Genomic DNA, 14,946 nt, shown 5'->3' with positions numbered 1-14,946 from the left:
CCTAACCTAACCCTAACCTAACCCTAACCTAACCTAACCTAACCCTAACCTAACCCTAACCTAACCTAACCTAACCCTAACCTAACCTAACCCTAACCTAACCTAACCTAACCTAACCCTAACCTAACCCTAACCTAACCTAAATCTTACATAATCAACCCCTATCTCTCCTACATAATCCCCTACTACACTTATCTCCCCCTAATCCTATCACAACTACATTACCTCCCTCTACTCCTAATCCTACTACCTATCCTAATCCTAATCCTACTACCTATCCTACTACCTATCCTAATCCTAATCCTACTACCTATCCTACTACCTATCCTAATCCTAATCCTACTACCTATCCTACCACCTATCCTATTCCCCCTAATCCTACTCCAACTACCTATCCTATTCCCCCTAATCCTACTCCAACTACCTATCCTACCACCTATCCTATTCCCCCTAACCCTACTCCAACTACCTATCCTATTCCCCCTAACCCTACTCCAACTACCTATCCTACCACCTATCCTACTACCTATCCTACCACCTATCCTACTACCTATCCTACCACCTATCCTACTACCCATCCCACTACCTACCCTACTACCTACCCTACTCCTACCACTTATCCTACCCTATTCCTACTACCAACTCTACCACCCAATCTTACTACACTATCACTCCTATTCCTATTCCTATTACCTACACTACCCTATTCCTAATTCTATTCCTATTACCTACACTACCTACCCTATTCCTATTCCTATTCCTATTACCTACACTACCCTATTCCTATTCCTATTCCTATTACCTACACTACCCTATTCCTATTCCTATTCCTATTCCCATCCATACCAACTACTCCACCTACCTATCACACACTACCCTACTTACAACACCTACTCTACCCTATTCCTAATCCTACTACCAACTTTTCTTTTTTCCATCTACTCCATACTCTATTCTCCTATTACCAACTACCCTACATCACTTACACTACTACTACTACTCTCCCAATCCTACACTATCCTATCATTCCTACCAACTACACAACCTACACTACTACTATCAATCACTACCAACACTACCCTACTTACCCTACTTACAACACCTCCCATTTCCCCCTACACTACCCTATTCCTACTACCAACTCTACCAACCACACAACACATTTCCAACTACACTACTCTCTTATTCTCAACTACCCTACCAATTCTACCTACACCACCACCACCACCACCACTACTACTACTCTTTTCCTCCCACATTATCACTTCCTTATTACCAACTACACTACCATTACTATCACTACTACTTACATTCTCACACACTACCCTATTCCTATTACCTACAACACCACTACTACCTCTCTTTTCTTCACTCCCTACTCTATTCCTATTCCTACTACCAACTTTTCTTTTTTCCATCTACACCACATTCTTATTTCCATTACCACCACTACTCCTATTACCAACTACCCTACTTTCTCTACCACAATTTTCTTCCCACCCTACACTACCTACACTACTTACACTACTACCTCAATTTTCTTCCCACACTACACTACCATTACCCCCACCACCACTCATTACCAACCACACTACCCTATTCCTATTACCACTACCATTACTACCACTCCTACTGCCACCACCACTACCACTACTTACACTACTACTACTACTACTACTCAAATCATCCCACACTACCCTATTCCTACCAACTACACTACCATTACTATTACTCTTAATACCACCACCACCACCACTACTACCACCAATTTCATCCCACACTACACTATTATTCCTATTACCAACTAATCTACCCTCACTACCATTATTCTCACTCGCGGGGTGTCCACGGCGTTATTTCCACATTATTTACCGGGGTTTTCACGCGGGTTATCGACGGGTTATTTACCGGGGTTTTCACGCGGGTTATCGACGGGTTATTTACCAGCGTTTTCACCTGGGTTATCTCCACATTATTTACTGGGGTTTTCATGGCCGTTATCTCTGCCTTATTTACCAGCCTTTTAATGCCCATTATCTCCAGCTTTTCTACTGCCATTTTCATCCCAGTTCACTCCCCATTACTTTTCCTACTTCTCTCACCAACTCACTAATCTCTAATCTCTACTCATCATACAAACTACTAGTCTGTCTTACCACTCCAGATAACCAACCAGTCCCTTATTTTTGCTAGTCATATTCAAGTCAGTCCCTAGTCAGTCAGTAGTTACTACTACATCCCTTCGTAGCTAGTCCACTTTTTTTGCTAATCAACTCACTACTCATCTTCAATCCAAATAACCAACCGGTCCCTTATTTTCCTAGTCCCTCATCAGTAGTCAGTGGTTCTTGCTAACTCCCCTTTTTTGCTAATTACTTGCTAGTCATCTTGTGTCCAGATAACCAACCAGTCCCTCATTTTTTGCTAGTCATATTCAAGTCAGTCGGTAGTCAGTAGGTGCATGCTCACTACTACATCCTTTCATAGTCCACTGTTCCAAATAAGCAACTGCTCACCTATTTTTTTTTGCTATTTGGTAGTCAGTGGTCATTGCTAACTCCACTTTTTTTTGCTAATTACTTGCTAGTCATCTTGTCTCCAGATAAGCAACCGGTCGCTTATTTTTTGCATTCTTAGTGGCTGTGCTGCTTCCCTTCACCAACTTTCTGGTCCCTGTGTATTTATTTCCTTATATGGTGGTTGCATGCAGTGGCTGTGTAGGTTTCATTCAGTGGCTGTGAGGTTTCATTCACTCACTAAGAGGTTGCATGCAGTGGCTGTGTAGGTTTCATTCAGTGGCTGTGTAGGTTTCATTCAGTGGCTGTGAGGTTTCATTCAGTGGCTGTGTAGGTTTCATTCAGTGGCTGTGAGGTTTCATTCAGTGGCTGTGTAGGTTTCATTCAGTGGCTGTGTAGGTTTCATTCAGTGGCTGTGAGGTTTCATTCAGTGGCTGTGTAGGTTTCATTCAGTGGCTGTGAGGTTTCATTCAGTGGCTGTGTAGGTTTCATTCACTCACTAAGAGGTTGCATGCAGTGGCTGTGTAGGTTTCATTCACTCACTAAGAGGTTGCATGCAGTGGCTGTGTAGGTTTCATTCACTCACTAAGAGGTTTCATTCAGTGGCTATGTAGGTTTCATTCAGTGGCTGTGTAGGTTTCATTCAGTGGCTGTGAGGTTTCATTCAGTGGCTGTGAGGTTGCATGCAGTGGCTGTGTAGGTTTCATTCACTCACTAAGAGGTTGCATGCAGTGGCTGTGAGGTTTCATTCAGTGGCTGTGTAGGTTTCATTCACTCACTAAGAGGTTGCATGCAGTGGCTGTGAGGTTTCATTCAGTGGCTGTGTAGGTTTCATTCAGTGGCTGTGTAGGTTTCATTCAGTGGCTGTGAGGTTTCATTCAGTGGCTGTGCAGGTTTCATGCAGGAAACCTTCCATATAAGGCAGGTTTCATGCGGACCCTGGGGCAGGGTCCGGAAAGTAGAATATTAGGGTGATGCATTCCCTACAGTTCAACACACCGCTGCCCATCTACCTTGGTCCCATCATCAAGGAAAAGGCTCCTATGCACAAGCACAATCATGTGTATGTTGACATCCTCATGCCTCAGTCAGAGGCAGATTCCAGTGCCATCAGAAGCTGTACTGAATGGTTGACCATGGCATTTCCTCTGTGTGGAGTACCTCACACAGTGTTTGGTGCCTTGAGCAATGCTGCTGGCACCATGAATGTCTACATTTGCTTCCCCAGGATGATCCACAGGGACAAGATGACACACAAGCGTGCCAATCGCATCCCAAAGGAGGTCCTCGACTTTTTCTGGGAGCATGTCCTACTTCCAGCGATCTGTGCACATGTGGATGTTTTGAGTGCACCATATGTCTCTCTCACTCTGAAGGAAGTGCAGTTCAAGGCACAAAAGGGTGGCAAAACCAAGATGGCTGGTTGGCCAAAAGCAGTCCCCTTTTCTATGCAAGTGTTGAAGCAGATCCAGAAGACCATGGAGGCAATCATCCAAGAGGACCCTTCATGATTTGCAAACTATGGTTCCTTCTTCTTTGTCCTGGAATGCAAGGGAATCAAGTTGTGGATGAAAACCACCCTGTCAGGAGCCGTTCAAACACCAGTCCAAGCTCTCCTCCATGGACTTCCAGCTCTGGATTGGTCCCACATGGTAGACAGGGCCAATGGAGAGCTCTTGGTTGACTTGGGAATCAGCATTCACCCCACATGTGACAAAAGCTCGTTGGATTGTGGAGACTGGATGCCCTGGAAGCTTCCTTTGGGGCAGGTGGATATTTGCGAGGAAATGCCCACCACACTTGCATGCTTGGACAGTATGGGGGGATCCAAGCAGAGATGTCACAGGAGTGAGCAAGGCAAACTCACATTGCATTCAGAAGTGCATATAATCTGGCCTATGAGGTGATCTGACCCAATGACAACAGCCCCACCTTTGTCATGGACAAGGATGCTTATGCCCTGAACAACAACTTCATTGGGGAATGCATGCAGGCCATCAACATGTATTCTGGAGATGCAAAGAAGAGGTCATATGGGGTGCGAGACGAGTACAGGATGAGTGGGGCTGCAGTGGAGCAGGCAATACTGGTGGTGCCACAAAGGGTGATGCATTTCCAAGCTCCATCATGCTCATATCTGATGCTTCCATCTTTGCAGATGGAAGAGCTTTTAGCCTCCAATCCCATTCTCTGGATCCCGACCAAAGTCTGGTTGGAATTTATGGCTAGACGCATCAGGGCCCTCCAGTTGGCTCAGATCTCTCTCAAGGAACTGGAACCACCCAACCTTGGGATTCTGACTGGCATCATCTGCCACATGATTCGGTGCACGTCCACCACTGCAATAATCCTTGACTTCCATGTGAGAGAGTCCATGGCCCTTCTGCAGGTCTCCAGGGTGTGTGAGCGGTTGGGAATGTTCTTCCTTTTGGACCTGGACTTGCATCATGTCCCCCATCTTCCAGAAGTTCAGGATCATGACGACCTGGAGGTGCTCAAGCTGATGGAGGGAAAGTTGAAGAGGGGTGATGGACGACCTGCCTGGCCAAGGATTCCCCCTCTGGACGAAGTGGAACAATTTCCCATTGGCAGCAGACCGACTGTGGGCCAAATTGACAAGGACCATCCAACTGCAGCCTTGGTTGATCATGCAGGACTGGAAGTGGTTGGCCCAACTGTCCAGTCTGGGGCCAGTGGTAGGGAAACTTTTCGTTCTGTTTACCTGTCAGCTTTGGATCCAGTTGGATGCGACTTGGCTGACAGGCTCAGAGGGAAAACCAGAGCCAACATCTTTGGAAGAAGCCATTCAGAGTTGGACTCTGAACCAGACCTTCAGGACAATACGTGCCTGCGAATTCAAGGCCTGCAATGCAGAAATTGCAGGGAGTGGAGGGGCTGGTCGCCGACAGTCAAGCTTTGCAGAGAGGGTCAACCTGTTTTTCCCAGGACCCACAGCAGGACAACCTTCATGGAGGTCACCATGGAATGTCTTCTGGACGAAGCCTGGCTATATTTGGGAGTATCACCAGGTGATGAAGAACAGGACACCCCTGGAGGAGTTTGAGGTGCTGGACCACCTTGGCAGGATATTTTCTGTCCTTCAGACATTACCTGATGCGACCAAAGGGAGTGAAAAGAGTCCTGGGAAGACATGGCGGGTGGAGGGTGAGAAGGTGGTTCTGGTGACAAATCCCAAGTTCTACAAGATCAAGGGTATCTCCACCTGAGAAGGAACAGCAACAGGCCAGGAGACAAGCATCTCGAGTGGTAAAGCCCAGGAATGCACTGCAGATGGAGCTCCTGGAGCATGCTGGATATGACGAACTGCTGGCTAGCAAGGCCCTCATCTTAGAAAGGCAGAGGCTGAAAGAGGCACAGACTAAGAAGTCATCAAAGGCAAAGAATGCTTCGAAAGGCTCCAGCAAGAAGAGGCAAGGCCACCTCATAGAGGGAAGCAGAGGGATGGGGAGGGGGAAGGCAAGGGTATGGGTACAGAGGGAGACAGTGATGAATTCTGTTCATCCAGTTCCCCATGTATCAATGATGTGGTGCCAACTTGTGGTGCACTCTGTGCGCTCGGTCGATGCACTCTGTGCACTCAGTTGATGCACTTCAAGGGGTCCAGCATGCTCTGAGGAGGAGTGGTCAGATGGGAACATTGGTATGTTATAAGATGGATTGTAGTTGTATTACCAGACATGCAATAGACATAGGAGAGTCAGGGAAAGATGGTTAGTGCACTGGAAACAGGTCTCAGGGTGTCCCAGTCAATGTGGACAGGGGCTTTGGTTCTGGATCAATGTTCATTGGTGTTTGTTGGTGTGTGTTGCTGTTCATTGGTGTTCGATGGGGTTCGTCCTGTTGTATGGACCTGTGGATGTCCAAATTAGGTCGATTGAGGTGGTCCTAGTGGGGATGAACACCACTTCAATGGGTCCAGCATGCCCCAAGGAGGAGTGGTCAGATGGAAATGTTGGTATGTTATACTATGTATGTTATGTGTATTACAAGACATGCAATAGACCTAGGGGAGTCAGTGAAAGATGATTAGTACACTTGAAACAGGTCTCAGGGTGTCCCAGTCAATGTGGACAGGGGCTTCAGTTATGGATCAATGTTCATTGGTGTTCATCAGTGTTCGTCCTGCTGTACAGACCTGTGGATGTCCAAATTAGGCTGATTGAGGTGGTCCTAGGGGAATGAACACCATTTCAAGCGATCCAGCATGCTCCTGAGGAGGAGTGGTCAGATGGGAACATTGGTATGTTATATCATGTATTTTAGTTGTATTACCAGACATGCAATAGACCCTAGGAGAGTCAGGGAAAGATGGTTAGTGCACTCGAAACAAGTCATAGGGTGTCACAGTCAATGTGGACAGGGGCTTTGGTTCTGGATCAATGTTCATTGGTGTTTGTTCATGTTTGTTGGTGTTCATTGGTGTTCGATGGGGTTCAGTCCTGCTGTACGGACCTGTGGATGTCCAAATTGGGTCGATTGAGGTGGTCCAAGGGGGGACGAACACCACTACAAGTGATCCAGCATGCTCCGAGGAGGAGTGGTCAGACAGGAACATTGGTATGTTTTAAGATGTATTTTAGTTGTATTACCAGACATGCAATAGACATAGGAGAGTCAGGGAAAGATAGTTAGTGCACTCTAAACAAGTCACAGGGTGTCCCAGTCAATGTGGACAGGGGCTTCGGTTCTGGATCAATGTTCATTGGTGTGGGTTGCTGTTCTTTGGTGTTCCATGCGGTTCGTCCTGCTGTATGGACCTGTGGATGTCCCAATTAGGTCGATTGAGGTGGTCCGATGGGGGACAAACACCACTTCAAGCGATCCAGCATGCTCTGAGGAGGAGTGGTCAGATGGGAACATTGGTATGTTTTAAGATGTATTTTAGTTGTATTACCAGACATGCAATAGACATAGGTGAGTCAGGCAAAGATGGTTAGTACACTCAAAACAGGTCTCCGGGTGTCCCTGTCAATGTGGACAGGGGCTTCGGTTCTGGATCAATGTTCATTGGTGTTCGTCAGTGTTCATCAGTGTTCGTCCTGCTGTATGGACCTGTGGATGTCCAAATTAGGTTGACTTTGGTGGTCCTAGGGGGGACAAACACCACTTCAAGGGTCCAGCATGCCATGATGGGGAGTGGTCAGACAGGATCATTGGTATGTTATATCATGTATGTAGGTTGTATTACAAGACATGCAATTGACATAGGAGAGTCAGGCAAAGATGGTTAGCACACTCTAAACAAGTCAAGTCACAGGGTGTCCCAGTCAATGTGGACAGGGGCTTTGGTTCTGGAACAGTGTTCTTCGGTGTGTGTTGGTGTTCGCCCTGCTGTACAGACCTAGACATGTTCAGAACAGGTCAATTGCAATTGAGCTAGGGGGGATGAACACCACATCAAGCAGCCCAGCATGCTCCAAGGGGGAGTGGTCAGATGGGAACATCAGAATGTTATAAGATGTATTTTGGTTGTATTACCAGACATGCAATAGACCTAGGAGAGTCTGGGAAAAGTGATTAATGCGTTCCACACAAGTCGCAGGGTGTCCCAGTCAATGTGGACAGGGGCATTGCTTCTGGAGTGATGTTCGTTGGTGTTCGTTGGTGTTCGTCTGGCTGTATGGACCTGTAAATGTCCTAGCAAGGTCAATTGCAATTGATCTAGGAGGGACGAACACCACCTCAAATGGTCCAGCATGCCATGAGGGAGAGTGGTCAGACAGGAACATTGATATGTTATCTGACGTATTTTATTTGTATTACCAGACATGCAATTGACCTAGGGGAGTCTGGAAAAGCTGATTAATGCATTCCAAACAAGTAAACAAGTCCTCCAGTATGTTTACTCAGGGCCATCCATGCTGGACTGATGTTCACAAATGTTTGCCCATGTTCATCAGTGTTTGTCATGGTGGACAGACCAGGACATGGTACTACAAGACCCATGCAAGTGGGCCTGTATGGATGAACACCATTCCAAGTGGGCCAGCATGCTCTGAGGCAGGGTGATCCAGTGGGCATACTGGTATACTATCTGATGTAGATTCTCTATTTCATTGTAATACATGCAGTAATATAGACATACAGGAATCTGGGAATGATGATCAATGTGCTTGAACCAGGTCCCAGGGTCTCCCAGCATTTGGACATGGTCTGGATAGGGGCTTTGGTAAGGGGTTGATGTTTGCTGGTGTTCATCTGTGTTGTCTGTCATTCCCCATATTGTATGGACCTGTACCTATCAACCTGAGAGCAGGGGAAGAGGTTTCCACAGTATGAACACCATTTCAAGTGGTGCAGCATGGTCTCAGCAGGGGTGGTCGGGTGGGCACACTGATAGAATATCTGATGTAATTTATTTGGATTACATGAAAGTCAATTGACCTACCAGAGGCTGCAAATGACATTCCATCTGCTCCAAAATGAGTGACAGGCTGTCACAGTCAATTTGGACAGGGGCCATGGTGCTGGCTCAATGTTTGCTGGTGTTTGCAGACAATTTCCCATTGGCAGCAGACTGACATGGGCCAAATTGTCAAGGACCATCCAACTGCAGCCTTGGTTGATCATGCAGGACTGGAAGTGGTTGGCCCAACTGTCCAGTCTGGGGCCAGTGGTTGGGAAACTTTTCTTTCTGTTTACCTGTCAGCTTTGGATCCAGTTGGATGCAACTTGGCTGAGAGGTTCAGAGGGAAAGCCAGAGCCAACATCTTTGGAAGATGCCATTCAGAGTTGGACTCTGAACCAGACCTTTGTTGATATAGATTGTGGTTCCCATTCCTGTGGAACTGAATCCCAGTGTTGCCTAGTGTAGTCTGATCAGGTAGCAACATGTTTGGCATCTTGGGATGATACCTGGCCCAAATGTGAACCCCCCTCTTCAGCTTTGCTCCATCAAAACAATTCCAGATCAATCCAGCTGTCCATACCATGTCTGTGCCACTCAAATGACATGGCAGGACCATTTGGATCACACCAGAAAGGACCCTATGTGTCATTCCCCTCCTCTTATCCTGGGGGTGCTAATCCTGTAAAGTTTAGCAAGCATGAAAGCTTGTCAGGAATGGTTGTCCTGGAGGGCCTGAAAGTCACAATGGATGATGACAATGGTTGCAGCATTTCTAGGTGTCAGAATATCCATGTAAGATATGTTACCCTGCCCTCCCCATGTTCACTCCATCAAAACAATTTCAGAGATTGATCTAGCTATCTGAATTATGTCTACCCCATGGGTATGACATTACAAGACCATCAGAATTGTGTTACAAAGGTCCCCATATTTGTTTCATCAACATACCTGATCCCCTCCTCATACCCCAGGGATGGCGATCCAGTAACATCAGGAGGGGGTGCCAGCTTGCTAGGGATGGATGTCCTGGGTGTTATCAATCCCACTGAAGACAATGGAAATGATTTCCAGCCTCCCAGCAGTATTTCCAAAGAGATACCACTTTGTGGTCTGACCATCCTTCTACCCCCTGTAGATTTTTTTTCCGACCGCCAATTTCATTCAAATTTCACCTGGGACATCCCAATGGACATATCTATCGACTCCCAGCATTATTTCCCCCAAATTATGGTCGGGAGTTTGTAATTATAATTCCCCCAGGGGCTGTATAGTCACAGGGACAGTGATCATGGGCTATGTATGCACCCTTAATCCTATTGGATGATAACCAACTGCCTTCTCATGCATGTAGCATCTAAACCTAACTAAGTTAGAGTGGTGATGTCACCTATGATGCAATCATAGATAAGCTATGAGCCTGCCCTAAAGTCACTGGGCTGTATAAAAAGGCTCAGATAGTCCACCAATGAGTTGCAGTGTAGTGAAATTCCTCAGTGCTTGAAGTCAAGCACAAAAATTTGGGCTTTCCAAACTCTGCAGTAATGTTTTTTCATTTTATTTCTTCCGAAATGCATGGCTCAGGTGGTCCAGGCTTCAGATTGGTGTCTGAACCCTGGCTGAACCCAAACCCAATTAACAATAGCATAGAAAAATGACATCTATTCTATCTGTGGGCATAGTTTCCTTTCCTTATTTGGGCATGATCTCGACTTGTAGCCTCAACAGGTTCTCCTCCAGAATATTCTGCTGCCTTTGGCTTCATACACACCCCATCCCAGCTAATTTTACCACCGTCCGGTGGTGTCAGTTTGGTTGTAATAAACTAGAGGACGTTCACCATGTGAACCTTCACCAAATCGGATGTATCAGTGTCGCTCGTCGCGGTCATCTGTTGAATGTCACCAGAAGGCACGGATACCTCGATCAAAAGATGTTTGATAACCACGCTATGTTACACTTTATTGCCTCCGAACATAATCAGGAGGTGAAACTTGAAGGTGTGCAGCAGCACGATCAAATATATCTGTCCACAAGTATCGATGAGGGCAGGTTATCAGAGAAGCTAGGCATGCACTTACACGTATTATCGGGACTCTTGATTTTCGTGTGACTCCATTAACGATGTCGATAATGCCTGAGTAGCGTTATTGATCGTCAATGGCGCAATCTGGCCCTCGACATTCTGAATCTCGATGTCAACTGACTGGTACGAATCGATCTGCCCGTCGGATTCCTCCTTCTTCACCTCATCGATATTCATCACCTGAGCAAACCATTGCGCGCCCTCATCCCACTCCGCCATCTCAGCTTCGCCGAGGGGTGATCTACCCGCTGCGTTCTTGATATCGATCAGGTCGACGCCGGGTCCGCCGGGATGCTGAATTAGTTTTTGGGCAATCTGGAGGTGCCGATTGAGTGCGGCCCAATGAAGTGGCGTTGAACCTGCATGGTTCTGTTGTGCAAGCAACGAAGTTGGAACCAGGGAAAAGAGATATTCGAGGATGTCTAAAAGTGCCTTACGACCGTTGCGGAGCCTGGTACATAACGGTGGGTGAGAAAGCAGCCACTCACCTACGTGACCATTTGCACATGTCATATGGAGAACAGTGTTTCCGTGGTCATCTCGTGCATCGGCAAGCGCAGGTGCGCCGTGTCTAGTGACGAAACCTTGTACGTTCTGGAGTTCACCGTATCGACAAGACAGTAAAAGCTCTTCTCGGTCTTCCTGTGAGGCAGCCATGACAACAATGCAGTACTTGATGTACTTTATTTTTATTTTTTTTAATTTGGAGGAGGCTAGCCTGTGATTGGCTGGAGGGGCCCGGCTTCCTGCTGCGTACAGTACGACGACGACGATGAGGCTGTGTGGCACGGGAACGTTATTTGCACCGATCTCCAAAGATACCCAGTGGTTCACACATAACACCGAGACGCCTACGTGTGCCATGTGCAGCCACGTCATTCATCAACGGACCACTAATACTGGTTCCTGATAACGGTCTTCGTGCGTTTTCCGGAACACCAGGATGTTATTGTACTTATCCTCTCTTCTCTGGGATCACAGGTTTTGCTTAATTGCGGATCAGAGATGGCTAATAATGCCCATCACAATTTTCATATGTCCCTCCCGCTGGTATCCTGCACGAACGATTCCGAGCTGTCCTCTTTAAGTCATTGCCAACAGGCCGGTTTTCAGGTGCAACCGGGAGTATATTTAGCCTGTGCGCCGTTCACCTCCCGGTGACTGATTATATTGTCCTCCTACGTGACACTGTACACTGCGCTCTTGCTATCTTTTGAATAGCTAACTCAGGACACAAATCTCCAAGGCAAATTCCTTTACAAGACCTCACTAACTTCAGTTCTCTCTTCTCGCCTCGCCCTAAACCATGACCCACATCGCACCAGCTGTGAGCTTAACATGGGCCATTCTGTCTTTAATGGTGAGATCGAAACTCCATCGCTAGTCTTTAGTCTCGGATTTGATTCGTGTCGCAGCTGGGATCTTTCCTCGTCTATCACCTATGGTCATTTGATCGGTTCAAATGCCTCAAGTGAGTCGCGTCCTGCTCTTACACCCAAGACTCTCGAATGTCGGTTTGTGCAGATGGAATCGCGGTCCACACTCGGGTGCCTTTAAGCGTATCATGACGGTATGTCAATTCCTGACGCTGAATGATGGTTTAAGCTCACCCACTATGCCACTATCAACACTTAGTACACGTACATATCAAGTGTAACACTGGTGATCACGTTCGCAGTAGGCTTTGCAGTAATCAAGTATCAGTACGGGTACAGTTTTATTCCCGGGTATGGGAGTGAGTCCTCGTGTGTTATCTCGTGCTCCTGCCACTTAACCTGACCAACCTGCATTTGTCCTTGACCTCGCCGCTTCTCCTTGTCTCGAAATCTGATGGATAACCAATTCCTCTTCTGAATTCAATTGTGAACCATATACAACTGCCTTTTATGGCCTTGCAGTTATTCCCACCCCATACCAGCTGTGGAGTGAAAGATCACGCAACGCCATATTGCCGCTTTATCTTTGCTTCTCATTCGCATGGAGTTCCGAAATGTACGTATGCTTTATCCTCTTTTGTATTCACGTGTCTGTGCACACCAAGACGCTGACGATGCTGTTTTGATCGTTACCGCAGGGTAAGCCATCTAGAAGGTATGTTATGTTTCATCTTTTCACGCTATCGCATCTTTGGCCATGCGTGCCCTGATCCAAAGCGGAGGAACGGAACATGATTGTTGCGTCGTCATCCGCACCGGTTTATTGATGCAACTGGCTTACCTCGCCTCATAATAGCACATACTCACATAAGGTCATATATACAGAACTCTGCTTCTGGGTCTTCCTCGTGAAGTCGACGTCGGCAGAACAAGACTGGTTCCGAACGGTCTACTTCAAAGCATGGGCTATCGGCTCGTGTGTTGCTACCATATACATGCCACTCGTGACGATTTTCACTCGGGATGACGTACTGAAGGTGTGTCTTTCGTGGTCCTCAAGAATTACTGTCGTACTGAACGAGAGTGGATTATGTGCTGGATGCGGATAAAAGTGTGAAGCATATACGATGCTTGCAGGGAGTATGGGGGATTTTTTCTTGACGATTTGGTTCCTTCCCGTATTATGGACGTTTCCATCGTTTATTGAGAATTTGGTGCGTGTTGCCAGTCATTCTGCGTGGATGAGATTTTGAAGCGGGCTGACTGCTGGCTCGTCGCATAGAAACAGTCCAACGTAGACAAAAATACGTTGATCAGACTGACAAAATTCCACGAACTAAATGTATGTTGCCAACACCCTTATGCGCTTTTCGGGTAAGGAGTTATATCCCCGCAGTGTATTCGCATCATGTTCCGCTTCTTGTTCACAATTCCATGTATCATACTCGGTGTCGACGGAGTGCGACCACATCAGCATATTAATGATAAAGTGTAAGGACTTCCGTTCCTTTCTTTCCGCCTTCCCTACATGGCTGTACGCGCCGTGTTGCGACGTTGTGGGCCGCGAGGCTGATGATAGTGATGCCTTATTAGGTTACCTACAGGTGAGTTCGCCATAATGTGTTCGGATGGATAGAGGGCGCTGATTTTGGGTGGTGTGAAAGATCTATTGGCTATCGTTGCAGGTATTGGCGTTGTCATGTCGTCTGGAATAACACTCGTCGTGCGTCTACTCCTTCCTTCTTTTCTGTTGCTCACCCTTCTCATGCATATCTCCTTCGTGTTGACACCCGGGGCTTCGAATCTGTGCTTCGCACTAACTTCTAGATATTTTTCCCCCGCTCCATCGAAGGTGAAATGGCCGAGAGGGATGCATCACGTGATCGTAAGCACTCGCGGGCGAACCGTCGGGCAAGATCACAGTTCATGGCGAGGTTGGAGCATGCATTTGTGGGGAACGATGATGTTGTATATATCGCGCCGAGTGTGAAATCGCACGCACGCACGACGGAACTCAATGATTTTGGTAGGTTTGCGCAGGGTGAGCGTGGCTGGGTGAATAGTCCGCCTAGTTATGAGAGGATTGCGGGTAGGGAAGTGGAAGATACTACGGAAGGGCAGCACATCTCTCAGCCTCTACATCCTCATCACTATCACCGTCCGTACCATCGCGACAACGAGCCTCGGGAACGGGAACGCGAGCGTTACAGAGAAGATTCCGACATGGACGTCTTCGACGTCAAAGTTGTTGGGTCCGGGGTGCTCTTACAGCCGAATCGCCGGACAGAAAGTGGGGACGTCGAGTTTGGCGGTATGATGACGAATTCGAGGGGTGCGTTGTTCACGAGACATGGTGTGATGCAAAGGTCAGAAGTCAACCGATTAGTGCATATCTGGAGGTCGCCTATCGGTGAGTCGTGCACCTTTTTTCGGTTGTTGGTCGGTTAGGGAAACGGAGCGTTAACCTTGGGCTTTTGTAGATCTCGAGCCACAGTCATAGGATAACGTGCACAGAGTACAAGGACGCGTTATAGTTATAGTTGTAATATACGTTCCTCAGTCATTAGTATACATAAGCTGCTTTCGTACGCCTCATGTAGG

At 47.1% G+C, this 14,946-nt stretch overlaps 4 protein-coding genes across 4 annotated transcripts; 3 read left to right on the top strand and 1 right to left on the bottom strand.

Annotated features, from left to right (window-relative positions):
- Nucleotides 1-3,490: 3,490 nt before the first annotated feature.
- Nucleotides 3,491-4,027, top strand: F5J12DRAFT_785684 (uncharacterized protein; the record flags this gene model as incomplete). The annotated part of the gene is made up of 1 exon (XM_051743271.1): nucleotides 3,491-4,027. One exon carries the CDS (start codon nucleotides 3,491-3,493, stop codon nucleotides 4,025-4,027), a length of 537 nt encoding a protein of 178 aa, XP_051596364.1.
- Nucleotides 4,028-4,455: 428 nt separating this feature from the next.
- Nucleotides 4,456-5,743, top strand: F5J12DRAFT_896572 (uncharacterized protein; the record flags this gene model as incomplete). Its single annotated transcript, XM_051747958.1, has 3 exons — nucleotides 4,456-4,620; nucleotides 4,675-5,212; nucleotides 5,280-5,743. The coding sequence occupies 3 exons, from the start codon at nucleotides 4,456-4,458 to the stop codon at nucleotides 5,741-5,743; spliced, it is 1,167 nt and encodes a 388-aa protein (XP_051596363.1).
- Nucleotides 5,744-10,727: 4,984 nt separating this feature from the next.
- F5J12DRAFT_406813 (uncharacterized protein) lies at nucleotides 10,728-11,890 on the bottom strand. Its single transcript, XM_051739270.1, has 2 exons — nucleotides 10,965-11,890; nucleotides 10,728-10,909 (listed from the first exon to the last, which is right to left on the bottom strand). The coding sequence occupies exon 1, from the start codon at nucleotides 11,846-11,848 to the stop codon at nucleotides 10,970-10,972; it is 879 nt and encodes a 292-aa protein (XP_051596362.1). The 5' UTR covers nucleotides 11,849-11,890; the 3' UTR covers nucleotides 10,728-10,909; nucleotides 10,965-10,969.
- Nucleotides 11,891-12,275: 385 nt separating this feature from the next.
- F5J12DRAFT_726143 (uncharacterized protein) lies at nucleotides 12,276-14,793 on the top strand (the record flags this gene model as incomplete). The annotated part of the gene is made up of 12 exons (XM_051741699.1): nucleotides 12,276-12,329; nucleotides 12,385-12,440; nucleotides 12,494-12,539; nucleotides 12,605-12,704; nucleotides 12,868-12,965; nucleotides 13,218-13,382; nucleotides 13,458-13,559; nucleotides 13,628-13,691; nucleotides 13,728-13,834; nucleotides 13,982-14,068; nucleotides 14,173-14,407; nucleotides 14,561-14,793. 12 exons carry the CDS (start codon nucleotides 12,276-12,278, stop codon nucleotides 14,791-14,793), a joined length of 1,347 nt encoding a protein of 448 aa, XP_051596361.1.
- Nucleotides 14,794-14,946: the final 153 nt, after the last annotated feature.

This window comes from Pisolithus orientalis (assembly GCF_024613125.1).
Source record: "Pisolithus orientalis strain OTSU chromosome Unknown F5J12scaffold_40, whole genome shotgun sequence".
Lineage (NCBI taxonomy): Eukaryota > Fungi > Basidiomycota > Agaricomycetes > Boletales > Pisolithaceae > Pisolithus > Pisolithus orientalis.
The sequence above is the reverse complement of the archived record's forward strand: the minus strand, read 5'-3'. Positions and strand labels throughout refer to the sequence as shown.

Bases quoted from the DNA above. Each gene is read 5' to 3' on its own strand.
- F5J12DRAFT_406813 (XM_051739270.1), bottom strand. From the start codon at position 11,848: ATGACGTGGCTGCACATGGCACACGTAGGCGTCTCGGTGTTATGTGTG.